The 17,785-nt window shown below is 35.1% G+C and overlaps 1 protein-coding gene across 3 annotated transcripts in view; it reads left to right on the top strand.

The window, feature by feature from the left end:
- The first annotated feature begins 13,786 nt into the window (after positions 1-13,786).
- Positions 13,787-17,785, top strand: part of LOC131159366 (E3 ubiquitin-protein ligase RSL1) — a 28,412-nt gene continuing 24,413 nt past the window's right edge. The window contains exons 1-3 of one of the 3 annotated variants that reach the window (XM_058114231.1): positions 13,787-13,978; positions 14,275-14,943; positions 15,630-16,390. In XM_058114231.1, the coding sequence (XP_057970214.1) occupies positions 14,524-14,943; positions 15,630-16,390 (1,181 nt within the window). In that variant the 5' untranslated portion in view covers positions 13,787-13,978; positions 14,275-14,523. Of the gene's footprint in view, positions 14,186-14,274; positions 14,944-15,629; positions 16,391-17,785 lie in introns of all 3 variants that reach the window. The other 2 variants (XM_058114232.1, XM_058114233.1) reach the window with 2 other exon arrangements.

Raw genomic sequence — 17,785 nt, 5'->3', positions numbered from 1 at the left:
TTATATGTATATATAGATTTACAGAAATAAAGGATGTACCCATGTATAATAGAAGTATTATGAATAGAAAACTTGTATATGACATATTAAGCACATAGATAAAATTGGTGTTTAATGTTATTATTTAGACCTGTATTCCTTCTCAGAATTCAGTTATTCATGATATTTTAAATCAAATGTTTTACATAATGTGACTTATTTGCCACACACTACGATAGCATATTTCCATCTTACTATGAGGTTTTGTCTCATCCTAAGTGTTTAATATATTTTTTCAGGTGTTCCAGCTATGCAGCGATCAGGCTCACATGTAAGGGGCTACTTGTGCCCTTGCCCTGTACAGAGTGAGTCTTTTGGTAGTTAATCCTCTATAGCCCTAGTTTCAGGAGGGTATTTTTGGGATGTTGTATATGTATATTTTTGGTGTATTTTGGCACTCTGGTATTATATATATATATATATATATATATATATATAGTTATGGTTATATGATTTCAGCTTCTTGCTGCTTAAGTTAATGGTTTTATATTAATTAGATGGTATCGGAGCAGTGAAATTTCATAGTATTTATTACTAAAAAAATTAAATTAATTAGCAGGTCGTTAGAGTTTGGTATCAGAGCCTAGGTTGTTAGGTTCTGTAGACTTTAGAGTCCAGCGGAAGTAATATCAGAGTATAGGAAATGATTGAGGTTTTGTTCTGTAGTCTGGGTACATGATTTTCATAGTGGTTTCTATGTTTTTCCTGGGGTGACGATTTCAAGAAAACCATAGTAAACTATTGTCAAGTTGTGTGTCTAGGTTGCAGAGTTGGATTTTGAATTAAGATCAAGGAAGGTAGTTAATTAAGAATATAGGATTCAAGTTGAATGAAATAGATTAGGTTTGAATAGGAGATAAAGTTCTTAAAGTGTGTTCCTAATTTTTCAGGATGGACCCAGGAAGCAGTGGTACGAATGCTAGGGGAGATAGACTAGGGCCTTCTAGTATGGGAAGTGGAGATACTGACGCCGTACTACGCAACGTCACCCAGCAGGAGATGGTTGAGATGGCCAGGAGCTTAGAGGAGTGTAGCTACATGATCGAGTAGTTTACGCGGATGAAGCCCCATATTTTGTTGGAGGAGATGACCCAATTATAGCTGAAAATTGGGTCCAGGATATTGAGGAAACGTTGGTCATGCTTCCATTTGCGGATGAACAGAAGGTGGTATTTGCGGCATTTAAACTAATAGGATAGGCGAAGCGCTGATGGAGATCGGTGTGACTAATTGAGGCGTAGAGATCGGTTGTAGTGCCAGTGATGTGGGATCGATTCAAGGAGTTATTCTTTGAGCGATATTTCCATGCTATTGTTTAGAGCATGAAAGCAATAGAGTTTATGCACCTAGTACAGGGGCAGATCACATTATCTCAGTATGCAGCTTTGTTTATTGAGTTGTCGCGATTTGCCCCCATGTTTAGCACCTGATGAAAAGAAAAAGGGAAGAAAGTTTGAAGAGGGTCTGAGACAGAACTTGTTTGAGCAGGTGATTGGTTTTAGGGCTCAAACATTTGTGGAGGTTGTAGATAGAGCTGTGATTATTGAGAGTAGTATACAGAGAGGTATAGCAGCTCAAAGTCAAAGGAAGAGGCCCACACCTTAGGATTTTCAGGCAGGCTCCAGTTGGGGCCCATTGAGAGGAGGTCGTGATAGGGGAGATTAGAGGAAGGCAACAGTACCTCATGAGAATTAAGGTATGCAGACCTTCCCAGTATGTCAGACATGAGGTAGACGACATTGGGGGAGTGCCGGGCAGGGAGAGATGTTTACTATCGTTGTGGGAGACCCGGCCACATGGCACGTGCATGCCTAGGACTGCCAAACCAAGTTCCAACTCTCAGGCCCTATCAAGGAGGATATCAGGTGGCTCGAGAAGGCCAGCAGAGGAATGTAACCCTAGTGAGTGTTTATGCTTTAATACCGGGTGATGCTATGGCTGCCGCGAATGTTGTGACAGGTACTTTTACTACTCTATCACATCCAGTTATTGTTTTATTTGACTCAGATGCTACTCATTCTTTTTTCTTTGCGTCCTATGTCAAATTATCTGAAAGTGAGACTCAGTCATTAGATATTGAATTCTCACTAGCTACACCATCAGGGTCAGAGATGAGGTGTCAAAGGGTACTCAGAGGCTATCCAATAAAAATTCAGGGGAGAGTGCTACCAGCAGACCTAATTATATTATATATGTGTAGGTTTGATGTAATACTAGATATGGATTGGTTGGCAGTAAATCACGCCAATATTGATTGCCGTCAGAAAGAAGTAATTATCAGACCCCCTGGTGAGCAAGAATTCAAGTTTATTGGCTCACGTGTTCGTGCTCCATCGCAACTAGTGTCAGCTATGCAAGCGAGCAGATTGCTCCTAAACGGAGGTCAGGGGTTTGTGGCTTTTGTAGAGGAAGTGTCAGAAAATAAATTGAAGCTTGACAGTACACTAGTAGTACTAGAATTCTCATATGTTTTTCGAGAGGAGCTACCTGGGTTGCCTCTCGAACGCGAGGTAGATTTTGCTATAGATTTACCGCTAGGGACAGCACCAATCTCTAAGGTTCCCTACCGTATGGCTCCAACTGAATTGGGAGAATTAAAGGATCAGTTGCAAGACTTGATGGATAGGGGATTCATACGACCCAGTGTATCGCCGTGGGGAGTTCTAGTGTTGTTTGAAAAGAAGAAGGACGGGCCTATGAGGATGTGTATTGATTATAGAGAGATAAACAACGTTACTATTAAGAACAAATATCCTCTGCTCGTATAGACGATCTATATGATCAGCTCTAGGGTACACGAGTGTATTCCAAGATTGATCTTAGATCAGGTTATCATCAAGTGAGGGTCAAAGCAGAGGACGTCACGAAGACAGCCTTTAGGACCAGGTATAGGCACTACGAATTCCTCGTTATGCCATTTGATCTGATGAATGCCCCAGCTGTGTTCATGGACTTGATGAATAGGGTCTTTCACCAGTATCTAAATCAGTTTGTAGTGGTTTTTGTTGATGATATACTGGTTTACTCGAGGAGTTTATAGGATCATGAGGTGCATTTAAGAAAGGTACTATAGATGCTCAGGGTGAAAAAGCTCTATGCCAAGTATAGCAAGTGTGAATTATGGCTTGAGAAGGTTGCGTTTTTGGGCCATGTGATCTCAGGAGATGGTATTTCAGTGGATTCCAACAAGATTGATGCAGTGGTGAATTGTACCAGGCCGAAGAACGTGCAAGAAGTTAGAAGTTTCTTAGAATTGACAGGTTATTGTCGTCGATTTGTTGAGGGGTTTTCAGCCTTATCAAGACCTCTCACACGTTTGACCAAGAAAAATGTCATATTTGTATGGGATGAAGAATGCGAGCAGAGTTTTCAGGAATTAAAGCAGCAGCTTGTCACTACAGCAGTACTGACAATTCCATCAGGAGGTGATGGTTATGTAATTTATAGTGACGCGTCTTTGAAAGGGCTCAGTTGTGTATTGATACAACATGGTAAGGTGGTAGCGTATGCCTCTAGGCAATTGAAAGAATATGAAAAGAACTACCCTACTCATGATCTGGAATTGGCTGCAGTAGTACAGACATTGAAAATTTGGAGGCATTATTTATATGGTGAGAGATGTGAGATATTTTCTGATCATAAGAGTTTAAAGTATTTTTTTACACAAAAATATTTGAATATGTGGCAAAAGAGAGGGTTGGAACTCATTTAGGATTACGATTGTACCATCAATTACCACCTAGGTAAAACAAATGTGGTGGTTGATGCACTGAGCCGTAAATTAGAGGATACAACGCAGTTAGCTGTAGCAATTTAGCATCCAATTCTAATGGACTTGGAAAGGCTTGGCATGGAGTTAGTGGAAGACGATCCTTAGGTGTTTATTGCCAGTCTGGTTGTACAGCCTACACTATGTGAAAAGATTAAAGCTACTCAGGGGGATGATCCAAAATTAGTAAAAGTGATAGCTAGAATACAAGATGGTTAAGGAGAGGAATTCAGCATTTCATATGATGGGACTTTGAGATTTCGCACCAAATTGTGCGTGCCTGCAAATGATAGCATTAGGAGAACAATTCTAGAATAGGCTCACAGATCTCTATACACTATTCATCTTGGCAGTACAAAAATGTATAGGGATCTGCGAAAATATTTTTGGTAGAGTGGCATGAAAAGGGAGATTGCAGAATTTGTACAGCAGTGCTTGACGTGCCAGCAGGTTAAGGCTGAGCACCAGAGGCCGACAGGACAGTTGCAGCCACTTTTCATTCCCGAATAGAAGTGGTACCATATATCCATGGTTTTTGTTACTAGGCTACCGCCAGTGCCGCATGGTCAGAATGTCATTTGGGTAATTGTTGATAGGTTGACGAAAACGGCTCATTTTCTACCCATTAAAGTTAGCTACCCTATGAACAGATTAGCAGAGATTTATATACAGGAGATTGTTCGACCCCATGGTGTGCTGGTATCTATAGTCTCGGACCGTTACCCATGCTTTACATCATGGTTCTAAAAGAGCTTGCGGGAGGCTTTGGGGACCCAGTTAGCATTCAGCACTGCTTTCCATCCTCAGACAGACGGTCAGACAGAGAGAATGATTCAGGTACTTAAGGATATGCTACGAGCATGTGTGTTGGATTTTGGGGGTAGCTGGACCTAGTATTTGCCATTGGTGGAATTTGCCTACAACAACAACTATCAGGCTAGCATAGGCATGGTTTTTTATGAAGCATTCCATGGTAGGAGGTGCCATTCTCCTTTATACTGGAAGCTAGGTGAGAGGTGAGTTTTGGGGCCAGAAATAGTACAGCAGGCGTAAGATAAAGTCCGACTTATTCAACATAGAATTAGTGTAGCACAAAGTTGGCAGAAAAGCCACGCGGATACTCGCCGTCAGGAATTGAAATTTGAAGTGGGTGATCATGTATTTCTAAAAATAGCACCACTGAAGGGAATCATGAGGTTTGGGAAAAAGGGTAAGTTGAGCCCTAGGTTTATTGGCCCATTTGAGATACTCGAGAAGATTGAGCCAGTTGCCTATCGGTTAGCTTTACCACCATCTCTATTCAGGATTCATGATGTATTTCATGTTTCTATGTTAAGGAAATACGTCCCAGATCCTTCCCATATTATCAGCTACGTAAAATTAGAACTTAGTGATGTTCTAGCATATGAGGAAGCTCCAGTACAAATTTAGATAGAAAAGAACAGGAATTGTGCAATAAGAAGAAATCACTAGTAAAGGTTTTGTGGAGGAATCACGCGATAGAAGAAGCTTCTTGGGAGCTTGAATATGAAATCAAACAAAAATACCCCCACTTGTTTAGTGAATTACAGCAGTGATGTATACATTAAGATGATAATTTTATTTTGTTAGTTCAGTGTAATTGTAATGTAGAGTATAGGATAGGTAGTATTTTGGTTTTGGGGGAATTTTCTTTTATAATTGTAATCTCCCACAACTACTTATTAACCACGATATTCCTCTGCCATAAGTGAGGGTAAGTAATAAAATAAGTAGATCGTTTATCTTAAAGGAGGATAGATCATATGAATAGCAATTTCGAGGACAAAATTTTATAAGGAAGGAAGAATGTAATAACCTAAGGAATTTAATTAGGGTCTCGTCGACGAACACAGGAAATTCATCGACGAGGGTAAATGAGGATCTTGTCAACGAAGACATGTTTCGTTGACGAGAAGATACCGAGAGGTTGTTCTTCCAAGTTCTGAATTTCGTTGACGAGGAGAAGGCATTCATCGACGAACCTCCTTCTTGACCTCGTTGACGAGGTGACGTGACTCGTCGATAAAGGCCATAGTATAAATAGTCCTAATCTTGGATTTTTAGCAAAATTCTCACTAAAATCCCCTTTTTCTCTCTCTTCTATGATTCCTTCCTATTCTCTTTTTGATTTTGGCCCCGTTTCTCACTGGATCGACGATCTGAGGCCACCACGATGCTCCTAGGAAAGTTCTTTTCAAGTCTGCCAGAGTGGATCGTTGGTGGGATTGAGTTGAATTTCATCCCAGATTCAGGGTAAAGTTTTTTATTCAAAATTAGGCTTTCCAGAAGTTGTAGGAAATGTAGAAGTCCAAGAAATAATGATGTTTTATTCTAGGATATATTGTTTTCAGGGTGTTGAGTAGGGAACCCTGCGGGTGTAAGACCAGTCACAGTAGGGGATTTTGGCAAAAATCATGTAAGGGAAATATGCTATGCTAGGAAACCTTAATATGATTTCAGTGCAAATAATATTTTTCTACCAGATTATTATTCGGACCATAAATATAGTTTTCAGAGCCTAATATCCTTAATAATTATTTGTGTGGCATGAGTTGGTAGTAGAACAATACAGTATTTATACAATTTACAAATACGATGTTTATAGCTTTTTAATAGAAATATCATGATATTTACATGTTTATAGAATGATGAATTTTCAGTGTACAGTATACTCATAAACATATATTTCAGAACATCATGATTTCAGTACCATAACGCCTCGATACTCAGATATTTAGAAAGCTATTCAGTTATACGGAAACCAAACATTCAGTTAGTTATTCAGATTTTCAGATAAGTTTTCGATATTATGGTTATTTTAAATCATGGTAAAAATAGTATATTAGAAATATCATCTACCTATATAGTATCAGACCCTGATGGACCAGATTCAGTCAGAAGAGCTCAGTATTGTAGCTATATTCAGTTCAGAGTGCAATCACATTACTCAGATAGTATGTGGTATTCAAAAGTCGATCGTGCCTATGTTATGGACAGGCTCCCCTTCAAATATGGGTTGAGGGAGCCGATCTGACTATCGGAGTTCAGTTGACTTACCTTGGTCGGCCAGCTAGGTTAGGTCCCGCCTACGGGCCGCACAACCCTGTCATGAGGGGTTAAATCATGACTTTCAGTTATCCATCCAAGGAAGTTTACTCAGTTATTATATGTATATACAGATTTACAGAAATAAAGGATGTACCCATGTATAATAGAAGTATTATGAATAGAAAACTTGTAATGACATATAAGTTAAGCAACATAGATAAAAGTGGTGTTATATGTTATTTATACCTGTATTCTCAGATTCAGTTTTTCATAATATTTTTAAATCAAATTTTTACAGAAATGTGACTCATTTGCCACACACTAGCGGTAGCATATTTCATCTTACTGACCTTTGTCTCATCCTAGTGGTTTAATATTTTTCAGGTGGTCTAACTAGGTGAGCAGATCAGGCTCACAGGTAGAGGGGCTACAGTGCTGCCCTGTCAATAGAGTGAGTATTTTGGTAGGTTATTCCTGTATAGCCCTAGTTTCAGTTGAGGGTATTTTGGGAATAGTTGTATATGTATATTTTGGGAGTATTTTGGCACTCTGGTATTGTGTGTGTGTGTGTCTATATATATATATATATATATATATATATATATATATATATATATATCTATATAGTTATGGTTATATGATTTCAACTACTCGCTGTTTAGGTTGATGGTTTTATATTAATTAGAAGGTGTCGGAGCAATGAAATTTCATAGTATTTATTACTAAAATAATAAAATTAATTAGCAGGTCGTTATACTAAGGGACCTCGTTTTGGATATTCTAAGTTAGTTTATCAATTACTAAAGTAAAAAAAATAAGGGCTCAAAGTAGAACCTTGATGTACACCTATTGTGATTGGAAACACTCTAGAATCTCCTCCTACAATCCTAACGCAAGTCATTTTTCTATCATACATATCCTTAATAACCTTCGTATATCTAATGCAAACTCCCTTCTTTTCTAATATCCACCAAAGCACTTCACTAGGTTGTAACGCCTCGAAACCTTAAACCTGGGTCCGGCGCGTTATACCTAATAATCCATAAATCAATATATACGCAGCGGAAAATAAATCATCCATCACCTGCATTTCCATAAATCTACATAACTCCCAAAACATTTTAATATTTTCACAATCATTCCTTACTTAACAGCCTTAAAACATAAAGACATAAAACATAAATATTTACATTCCCCAAAATTAACATAGAAATATACCATTTTCTTTTTCTATTTTCCAAAAATGTTATAAAACCTCGAGCTCTCTACGCTCGATTTTGAAGAGGTCCTGAAAAAGATGAATTCATATTCGGGTGAGACACATCTCAGTAAAGAAAGAAACAATATATTAAAACAATGTGTGGCTAACATGAGTTTATATAACAACATAAAATTTAATATTTGAAAATTGTTAACATAATTTTTGAAATCATTCTTTGATCCTAGCCAAACATATGCAAAAGATTTAACCCACAAGATTACCCAAGGGTAGGGGTGATTACCCGCCCATACAAGTAGCACCCCTCTGCTCTGATACCTAGGCAACCCAAAGGTCACAACTAAAGCATACCAGGGTACTTACCTTACTCAATAAGTCCTCCAGTGATAAATTGATCTTGTACTCACATTGTTCATACAAAAGTTTACCGGCGAAGGCTCCCAAGAATAAGGAAATCTACCTGCCCATACAAGTAGTGTCCCTCTGCCCTAGCACGTTATGCAGCCTACTGCTATTCCTGATACAATCAGGGCACTTGCCTTTCTCAGCAAGCTCTCGGACGAAGAGTTTGCCTCACCCAAACGTAACATGTTCTACTAACATAAATATAGTTAATACCATAATACATTATTATTTCTATCATTATTCAACCATTCACCTATGTTTATGTTCATAACTTTAACATTTCACTTTAAGTGACTCTTTCCCATTTTACATTGTTCACATTTCACATTTCATTTCCATTTCATTAATTTCCCTTTTCACTTCATTTCATTTCATACCCAGCATCTTTCAGCTGTTTTACCCAACTTCTTTCAACTATTTTACCCAACATTTTTCAGTTGTCATACATTTATCCAATATCTTTTAACTGTTTTACCTAACATTTTTTAACTGTTACACATTTACCCAGCATCTTTCAACTGTTTTACCCAGCATTTTTTAGCTATTTATCCAATATTTTTCAGCTGTTTACACGGTTGCATTAACACACACAAGCAACATAGTCTATATCATGTTTTATTCACAATGCATTACTTACTTAACCTGCATCTCATATATTTAACTTATATTTGCACAGAATCTCATGCCACACAATTTAGTAATAAAATTGATACATTGCTTGTAAAATACGCCAACCAACATTTAACGCTTATATACCGAAAATACCTTTCATTCCTTACATAATTACCCTAAAAATATTTTTTCACTTTCATCAGTTCATTTTCGCATATACATATCTAATAAACAGTCCTAAAGTCGCAAAAATATAATATAAATAGTTGGCATTTTAAACTCATATTGAAACATATATACGTATGTATAACATAATTTATTTTTCATTAAATTCATAAAACTTCTGATTTAATATATATTTGCCCCCTTACTTGATTTCTTGAACTATGCCAACAGGGATTCCGAAAAATACCTACGGTGCTCACCGGGACCCTAAATCAAAAATCCTAATTCCATGTAATTAATCTTGAATAACATATTATTTTAATATTTCCTAAACTTATAAATTCTAAATAAATAAATATACCCTTAAATATAGCCAAATTACCAAAATTTTCAAATCCCACTCTCGCTTTGGAGTGGGGCCAAGAAAACCCCAATTGAAAAATTACCTACATCAAAATGACGACGATCACGACTAGGACCCCGTGGTTGTGCTTGATTATCGATTTAATGGTAAATTCAACAAGAAATTGAGAAATTAGGGGAAATATTCCTTTCCCCAGGAGTGGTGCCTACGCCACTCGAGTAGAAATGTTGGTGGCAGAGTTAGAAATCCAACGGTACCTTCTGTTTTCCGATCGGCGCTAGTTAGGCTGACAAAATTTTAGAGAAAGAGAGAGAGAGAGGTGGAGACAGAGACGACGAGGGACTAAGAGAGATGCAGAGAGTTTAAAATATTTTGGGTGTCTCTGTTTCTTCACTTCTTCAGGAAAGCTTAATGTTAAAGCTTTCCTTCATATTAATATATTAACATTATATATATATATATATACATATATATCTACATTACTTTATTCATATATATATATATATATATATATATTCATTATGTTATTTATTTAATAAATCCAGTTTAATAATATTTAATTAACTAATAAATAATAATAATAATAATAATAATAAAGTTAATTAATTTTTTTCTATTCCTTTTATTTATTTATTTAATTAATTAACTTAATAATGTTTAACTAATTAATTGATTAATAATTTTAATTAATTAATAATGTTTTTTTTATAACTCTTTTTTTCCGGGTTATTACATAGGTACTCTATAAAAAGCTTTTTCTAAATTAGTAAAAATTATATGTAAGTCCTTCTTTTCCTTTAAGTTTTCCATTAAACTTCTTAAAAGATAAATAGCTTCTATTGTTGATCTCCTAAACATAAAACCAAATTAATTTTTTGAAATCTTCGTTTATAATCCTATTATATGTTCAATTACCTTTTCCCATAATTTCATCATATGACTCATAATCTTAATTCCACGATAATTATAATAGTTTTCAATATCGCCTTTGTTTTTGTACAAAGGCACTAGCATACTTTTCCTCCATTCTTCTGACATTTTCTTGGTTTTTACAATAGTGTTGAATAGATTAGTTAACCAAATAATTCCTTTATCCCCTAAATATTTCTAAACTTCAATTGGTATTTTATATGATCCTATAGATTTCCACTATTCATCTTTTTTAATGCCACCTTTACTTCAATGACTCTAATTTTGCGAATAAATCTCTAATTTTTAGTCTTCTCCTCATTTGTCACTTCTAAGTTCAATCTTCAATTTTGGTTTTCATTAAATAATTTGTTAAAGTACTCCACCACCTCTCTTTTATATCTTCTTCTTTAATTAAGACATTATCATTCTTGTCTTTTATATATTTTACATCTCCTAAATCTTTGCAATTTCCTTACCAAACTCTAACTAGTTTATAAATGTCTTTTTCTCCTTCTTTTGTACCTAGTTTAGCATATAAAGTATCATAAGCTCTATATTTAACTTCATTGATAGTCTCTTTTGCATTTTTCTCACTTCTTTATATTTTTCAAGATTTTTATATTTCTATAATTTTGCCCTATTTTATACCAATTTCTTTTTGACTTAATGACTTTTTGGACTTCTTGATCCCACCACTAACTTTCTTTACTACTCGACTATCTTCCTTTTGACTCACCTAAAACCTCTTTTATTATCCTTATGATTGAATTTGCCATTTTATTCCAAATAGCATTTGCATCAACCTTATCTCTTACTGTCCAATCACACTCTTTGTTCATTTTATCTTTGAAATTTACTATATTATCTCCCTTTAAGTTCCACCATGTAGTCCTCTTATGTTGATTTATACTATTCATCCTCTTCGATTTTTTAATATGTATATCTACTACTAAAACTCTATGTTGTATAGCCAAGCTTTCATTTGGAATAACTTTACAATCCTTCAAGTTAGACGATCTCCGTTCTTAGTTAAGAAGAAACCTATTGGACTTTTATTATACACACTCTTGAAAGTTATTAAGTGTTTTATAACAAAATTGTATGACGTGGCAAAATCTAAGATTGTATCACTGGCTTATCTCCATATCTATGACCTCTATGTGTTCTCATGGCGTATATTATCTCTATCATTGTGACCATTTAAATCAACTTCTATGAACGTTTTTTCAGATATTGGTATCCCTTGTAAAATACTATCTATATCATCCTAAAATTGTCCTTTTAGATTTTCTGCTAAGCCTATATGGAGAGCATACACACTAATGACATTTACCATCTCCCCGCCTAAAGCTATCCTGATTTTAATGATCTTATCTCCTATTCTTTTAATATCGATTATATTATCTTTAAAGTCTTTATCTACAATAATACCCACCTTGTTCTTATGTGTCTCTTTACTAGTGTATCAAAGTTTAAATTTTGAGTTTTTGATTTCTCTAACTTTCTCTTCTACCCATTTTGTCTCTTGAAGACATATTAGGTTAATTTTTCTTCTAAACATCATTTCCACTATTTTTATACTTTTTTTTCGTAAGAGTCCCTATATTCAAAGTTGCTAATCTTATCTTAGTTTCTTGTGCTAACTTATTAACCTTCTACCTTTTATACAGATTTGGTCTATTTCCTTGATATAGGTGAATTTGGTAAGAACTCATAATAATAAAATCTAACAAAATTTTACACTAGCTGTCAGCTACCTAACACAACCCTAATCTTTTATCCGGGGTAGGGACTAGTTATGTGTACAAATAATTTTTTTTAGGTGAAGTACACGTTTGTATTTTTTTTTCTTGTAAGCTTAATTCATATAGACAATTTTCTAAGTCACACCCTACAACTAATAGAAACTGCACACACATTACGATGTATTACAAAATTTTAAAGCATATAATTTTAGGTGATAATTCAAGCTAGGCTAAAATTAAAAAAATTCCATACAATAACACTTTTAAAAAAATTTGTATATTTTAAACTTGCAAATGAAAAATACAAAAACAAAAAAAAATGCATATACAAAGGCTGTATCAAATACACAAAATCTCCATTACTAACCAAATGTTGGAACGATTATTAATAATCAAAATATGAAAAGAAGTAACAAGAGAGGAGAATATCTCACTTGTGACTTAAACTAAAAAAAAAAAGGTAATGACAACCGCTTTAAAAGTACTATCTTAAGTACCTTTGACTCAAGAACTTTTAATGTTGCTAATGAAAATTTAAAGAATATTTAAGCAACGAGAGATTGCAAAAATTATTCAAATCTAAATTCAAGATTCACATCCAAGAATATTGAAGGAATAAGATATCTCAACCCATAAATTTTTATTTCTTTGTCATGATTTTAGGGTTGAAGAAATAAGAATCCCTAAATTTGCTTGAGTGGTTAGGAGAAAAGAAAGGAAAAAGATAGAAAAGGAGGAAGTTCAAAGAGTGGATTTGTTTGATTGACGAGAAACAAAACCAAAGGAGAGAATAGAAATACAGGAAAATGAAAGAAATAAAAAAGAAAATAAAATTTTAATGAGTGTTCTTATATGTAAATATATTTTAGAACTCATTAATATTATCTAATTTATCTATCTATTAATCATAATAATCATATATTACTATTAGCATCCAACTTTACATTAAGAATTTCAAACTTATGAATATGATCTTATAAATTAGAATCTTTAAAAAGCTACAGAGAACACACATGACGTGCGCGTATGATTAGTATAATTTAAATTTGTTTAATAAAATGTCATAGGCTTTGATTAAATAATTAAAATATATGGATGAATAAACAATCAGATTTTAAAATATATGTTGTATAAATTACTCATAAATTTTGTTTTCAGTTCGATTTTGGTTTGAAAATCAAAATCAAATTTTTTTATCTTTAAAAATTAGATTCGAAATCACACAATTTGTCATTGAGAAAGGGTGAGTTATAGGGCAATAAAATGGATATGGTAGACTTAAAATAGTTTGAAATGAAAGAATAAGTAATAGTTTAATAACTCTGAATTTGTTAAAAGAAATAATTGAAAATTGAATAAATTGGTTAAGAATCGACTCTATTTAGTAAAACTTAAGGCTTGATATCGTTGGTGTAGAATCGAAACCATAAAGCAAGGGGCCAAACCAAAACTTAGCTCCGTTTAGTTTTTAATCTTTGGAAAATTTTGTACACCTTTAATGTATTCGGAATTTTTTGTTTTGATTGCCGTATTTATGTGTTAAATAATATTTTTGTAAAAAAACTCCAAGCAGAAGGGGGCAGTTGTCAGGTGAAGGTTTTATACCCTCGCAGGCGTTCAGAGCCCAGAAGGAATCAATACTTAAATCCGTCCAGATTGAGGGAACGCAAACCATCATGGTATGGAAGCTTCATTCTTGCTCATATTTGTTTACTTCTTGAAGATTTATTAGTATTTTTGTCAAAAACTGAGGGATTTAGAATTTGGGTTGACTTTGATCCAGTTGAAAGAACCAAAGGAAGGACCCTTATGCCTTAAGGCGGCTTCTCTGTTCTAGTATTTTTTGTTTTTTTTTTCCTCCCGTGGATATGGACCATTTCTTGATGGTTGTTTCTTAGATTTAACATAATAGTATCTGAAAGATTTTTTTGATATTAATCACTCTCACCATTTTTTTTTTCTTTTGATTTGGCAGAAGTAGATCGTGGAGCTCAGGGTTTCGAATGTAATCGTCGATGGGTTTTGTTTTGATTCGGAGTTAGGAGCTTAAGCATCAATATTTGATCTTAATTTTTTATCGTGATTTTGTGGCATAAAAAAGGCAGAAATTTGGATTTTCACATCGTTTATTGATGGGTTTTGCTTAGATTTTTAGGAATCACTAGCAGCTTGAAGAATAGGGCTGCAGAGGCACCTAGTTGTGCAAAATTTATTGGTGTTGGGAATGGAGGATCAAATCGGTTTTGGCGATGAAACTTTGGCAAATTTAGTTAGGGAAGTGAAGTTGGAAGAAGATGAGGAAGAGTTTCGCAGTTGTTGTGAAGATGAGGAAGACTGGAAGGAGAGCAACGACTCAGTTAAGGAAAGTTCGCAATCACAAGACAATCCTGATGAATTTTCGGCCAGGATTTTATTCAAGGGCATGTCAATAGCTGATGCTGGTGAGTCTGGACTTTCTGGAATTGGGGTAGTTATAGAAAGATCAGAAAATGTTCTTCTTATTCAGGTGCAGAAAAAGTTGGAGTTTTATGTGGAAGAATCCGTGGCTGACTATTTAGCCTTAATGGATGGTCTAATGGAGGCTATGCGAAATAAAATTCGTAGGGTGTTTGCTTTTACAGATTCAGATATATTATACAATCAGGTTAGGACTCCTTTACCTATTGAGAATATGTTGATTGCTGATGTTTAAATATTTAGTTATGTAGTTGAATGAATGCTTGCCTTATGTGTTTTAATGGGAAACATTTGTAGGTTAGAAATGCTAGTGCACCCTGCACTAGTACTTTCCTGCGTAGCCTTGCTTTGCATTTTTATTCTCCAAATGTTTCTGGAACTTGATATTAATAGACTGCAATTGTTTTTTTTTTTTTTTAACATGTGGAGAAATTTTTGGTTGCAAAACCAAAATTTGGCTTGTTATTCATTTCTTAACAGCACATCAGCTTGCCTTTTTTGCATTTGATATTTTGGTTTTATTAATTTCTATTTACTTTAATAGGATACCTTTTGGCTTTCTTTTGGTTTTCGGGTGGCAATCTTTTGTAGATCTGTATTTTAAAACTTTCTTATTTCAATTTCTGGATCATGATGACTAAATTCTAATTAATATTTATATTCATCATAAGAGCAATGCTACTCAGGATTCATATTTAATAATAATAATAATAATAATAATAATTATTATTATTATTATTATAACAGTTAAGAATCTGAGCATTGCTATTTTTTTTTTCTCATTTAGATCTATAATCATTGATACCCAAGTAATATATAATTTTGATGGTTTGGTCATCCAATTGTGCTTTATTTGTAATTAATTTCGAACAGATTACATGTGAGAAGGAACTTGATAATCCGCTGTTGATTGCACTGAAAGAAAGGATCCTAGAGCAGGCACACAACTTGGAAACATTTAGTCTGAAACTTGTTCCCAATTCCTATCTTGACAAGCCATCAAAATTAGCCCAAGTGGCAATTGGAATTGTTTCTTTACCTGCAAAGGGAGATTTATCACTTGAAAGCTGTTCCATATGTTGTGAGGAGAAACCATCACCAATGATGATCAAAATGAAATGTTTGCACAAGTTCTGTTCCCATTGTATGAAAACCTATGTCAATGGAAGAGTACAGTCCTCTCAAGTCCCCATCAGATGTCCTCAGTTGAGATGCAAATATTACATCTCTACCACTGAGTGCAGATCTTTTCTTCCGGTCATGTGCTATGAATCTTTGGAGAAAGCCCTTGCAGAAGCAAACATTCTCAACTCAGAGAAAATTTACTGCCCTTTTCCAAATTGTTCTGCCTTGCTTGACCCTCATGAATGTTTACCAACTAGGGCAAGTTCATCATGTCAATCAGATAATAGATGCATTGAGTGTCCATTTTGTCAGAGATTTATCTGTGTAGAATGTGGGGTCCCTTGGCATTCTTCAATGAGCTGTGAAGAGTATCAGAACCTTCCTTTAGAGGAGCGAGATGCTGAGGACATTACTTTGTATCACCTTGCACAAAATAATCAGTGGAGACGCTGCCAGCAGTGCCGGCGAATGATCGAGCTTACACAGGGTTGCTACCATATGATATGCCGGTAAGCTTGGTCTCCCCTTAGCTGGTTACAATAAAAAGCTCTTATCTTGTTTATTTTATGTATTTGTTACTTTTTTTGGGTGTTTGGGGCGGAGTTGGTAGTGGTTTGTTCTGAAACAAAAAGGGAAGAGAAGGAAGAAATAGATGCTTGAAAAAGTGGCCTTAGAAAGGCATTGGAAGTTTGGCCGAACAGTCTTTTCCCTTTAAGGTTAGAGTTAGATTTAAACTCATTAATATTAAATCTATTTATCTGTATGGCTTATTTGTGGGTTTGTGGTGCCATGCATTTGGAAATGTCATCTCTATCCAAAGCACTGGGATAGTTTATAATATTGTGTACACATGTTTACATGTCACTATCTCTAGTAAATTTAAATGAAGTAAAGAAAATTAAAAATCGGACAGACCATCCACACTTTAGTTTTGAACATCTATGAAGTGATTTATGAAAGAATAATCTTTTATATGTCACACGTGCATTTTGTGCATGTATTTGTGATACTTGCCACTATTTGCCTGTGTGTGAGTTGGCAGTCTATTTAAGCTCTCATTTGGGAGCACTTAAAAAAAGTACTTATAGCACTTATCTCTTAAAAGAGTGGTGTTTGGCTTGCACTGCCATAAGTGCTTATTGCAAAAAGTGGTACTGTACCACGACTTTTTAAAGTAGTTTTAGAGCAAATTTGGGGAAGCTATCCCATATTGCTTGTCGCCCACTTACAAGTCGGCACTGTATAGAGGCGATGGCTCTTGTAATTATAATGAATTCCATGGCAATTTTGTAATTTTATAAAATTCTTCTTCCCTTTCTCTTTCTCCCTCTGTGCGCGCAGCTCGCCTCTGCCCTTTGGCTGTCTCTATCCCTTCCTCCCTCCCACCTTCCTTGAGCCCTCTCTCCTTCCCAAATTGAAGAGACCATGTTGTTGGCACTGGTTTGCACTGGCGGTGGACTGTTGGTGCTCAGCAATCCTCTTGAATTCTCCTTTCCAGATCCCCTTTCCGACCAACCCTGGACTTTAGAGCAGGTGAAGCAGTTGGAGTATGCTGCGACAGTGATGCAGGCCGTGAGGCTGGAGATATCACCAGTGCTAACACGGAGATGCAGGTGGACCTCCGTCAAAAGGCTGTGGAGGGGAGGCAGAAGGTGGAGACAGAGCTGCGGGAGGCAGTGGCCAATTTGTAGAAACACAAGGAAGAGACGATCAAGGCTCTTGATTTTCAACTTGCTGCTATTAGTATTGATGAGATTGTCAAGAAATCCTTCCTATGTGAATTTTTTTTTCTGTTTATTGTGTTTTGTCTTTTTTGTTTTTTGTTTTGGTTAAATTTCTAGATATATAATTTGAGAAGCAAACTTTTTTTTTTTTTTTTGGGGAAAAAATGATTGGATGTTATG

The sequence above is a fragment of the Malania oleifera genome, chromosome 7 (assembly GCF_029873635.1).
Source record: "Malania oleifera isolate guangnan ecotype guangnan chromosome 7, ASM2987363v1, whole genome shotgun sequence".
NCBI classification, from domain to species: Eukaryota; Viridiplantae; Streptophyta; class Magnoliopsida; order Santalales; family Ximeniaceae; genus Malania; species Malania oleifera.
This window is presented reverse-complemented; position numbering and strand designations above follow the sequence as displayed.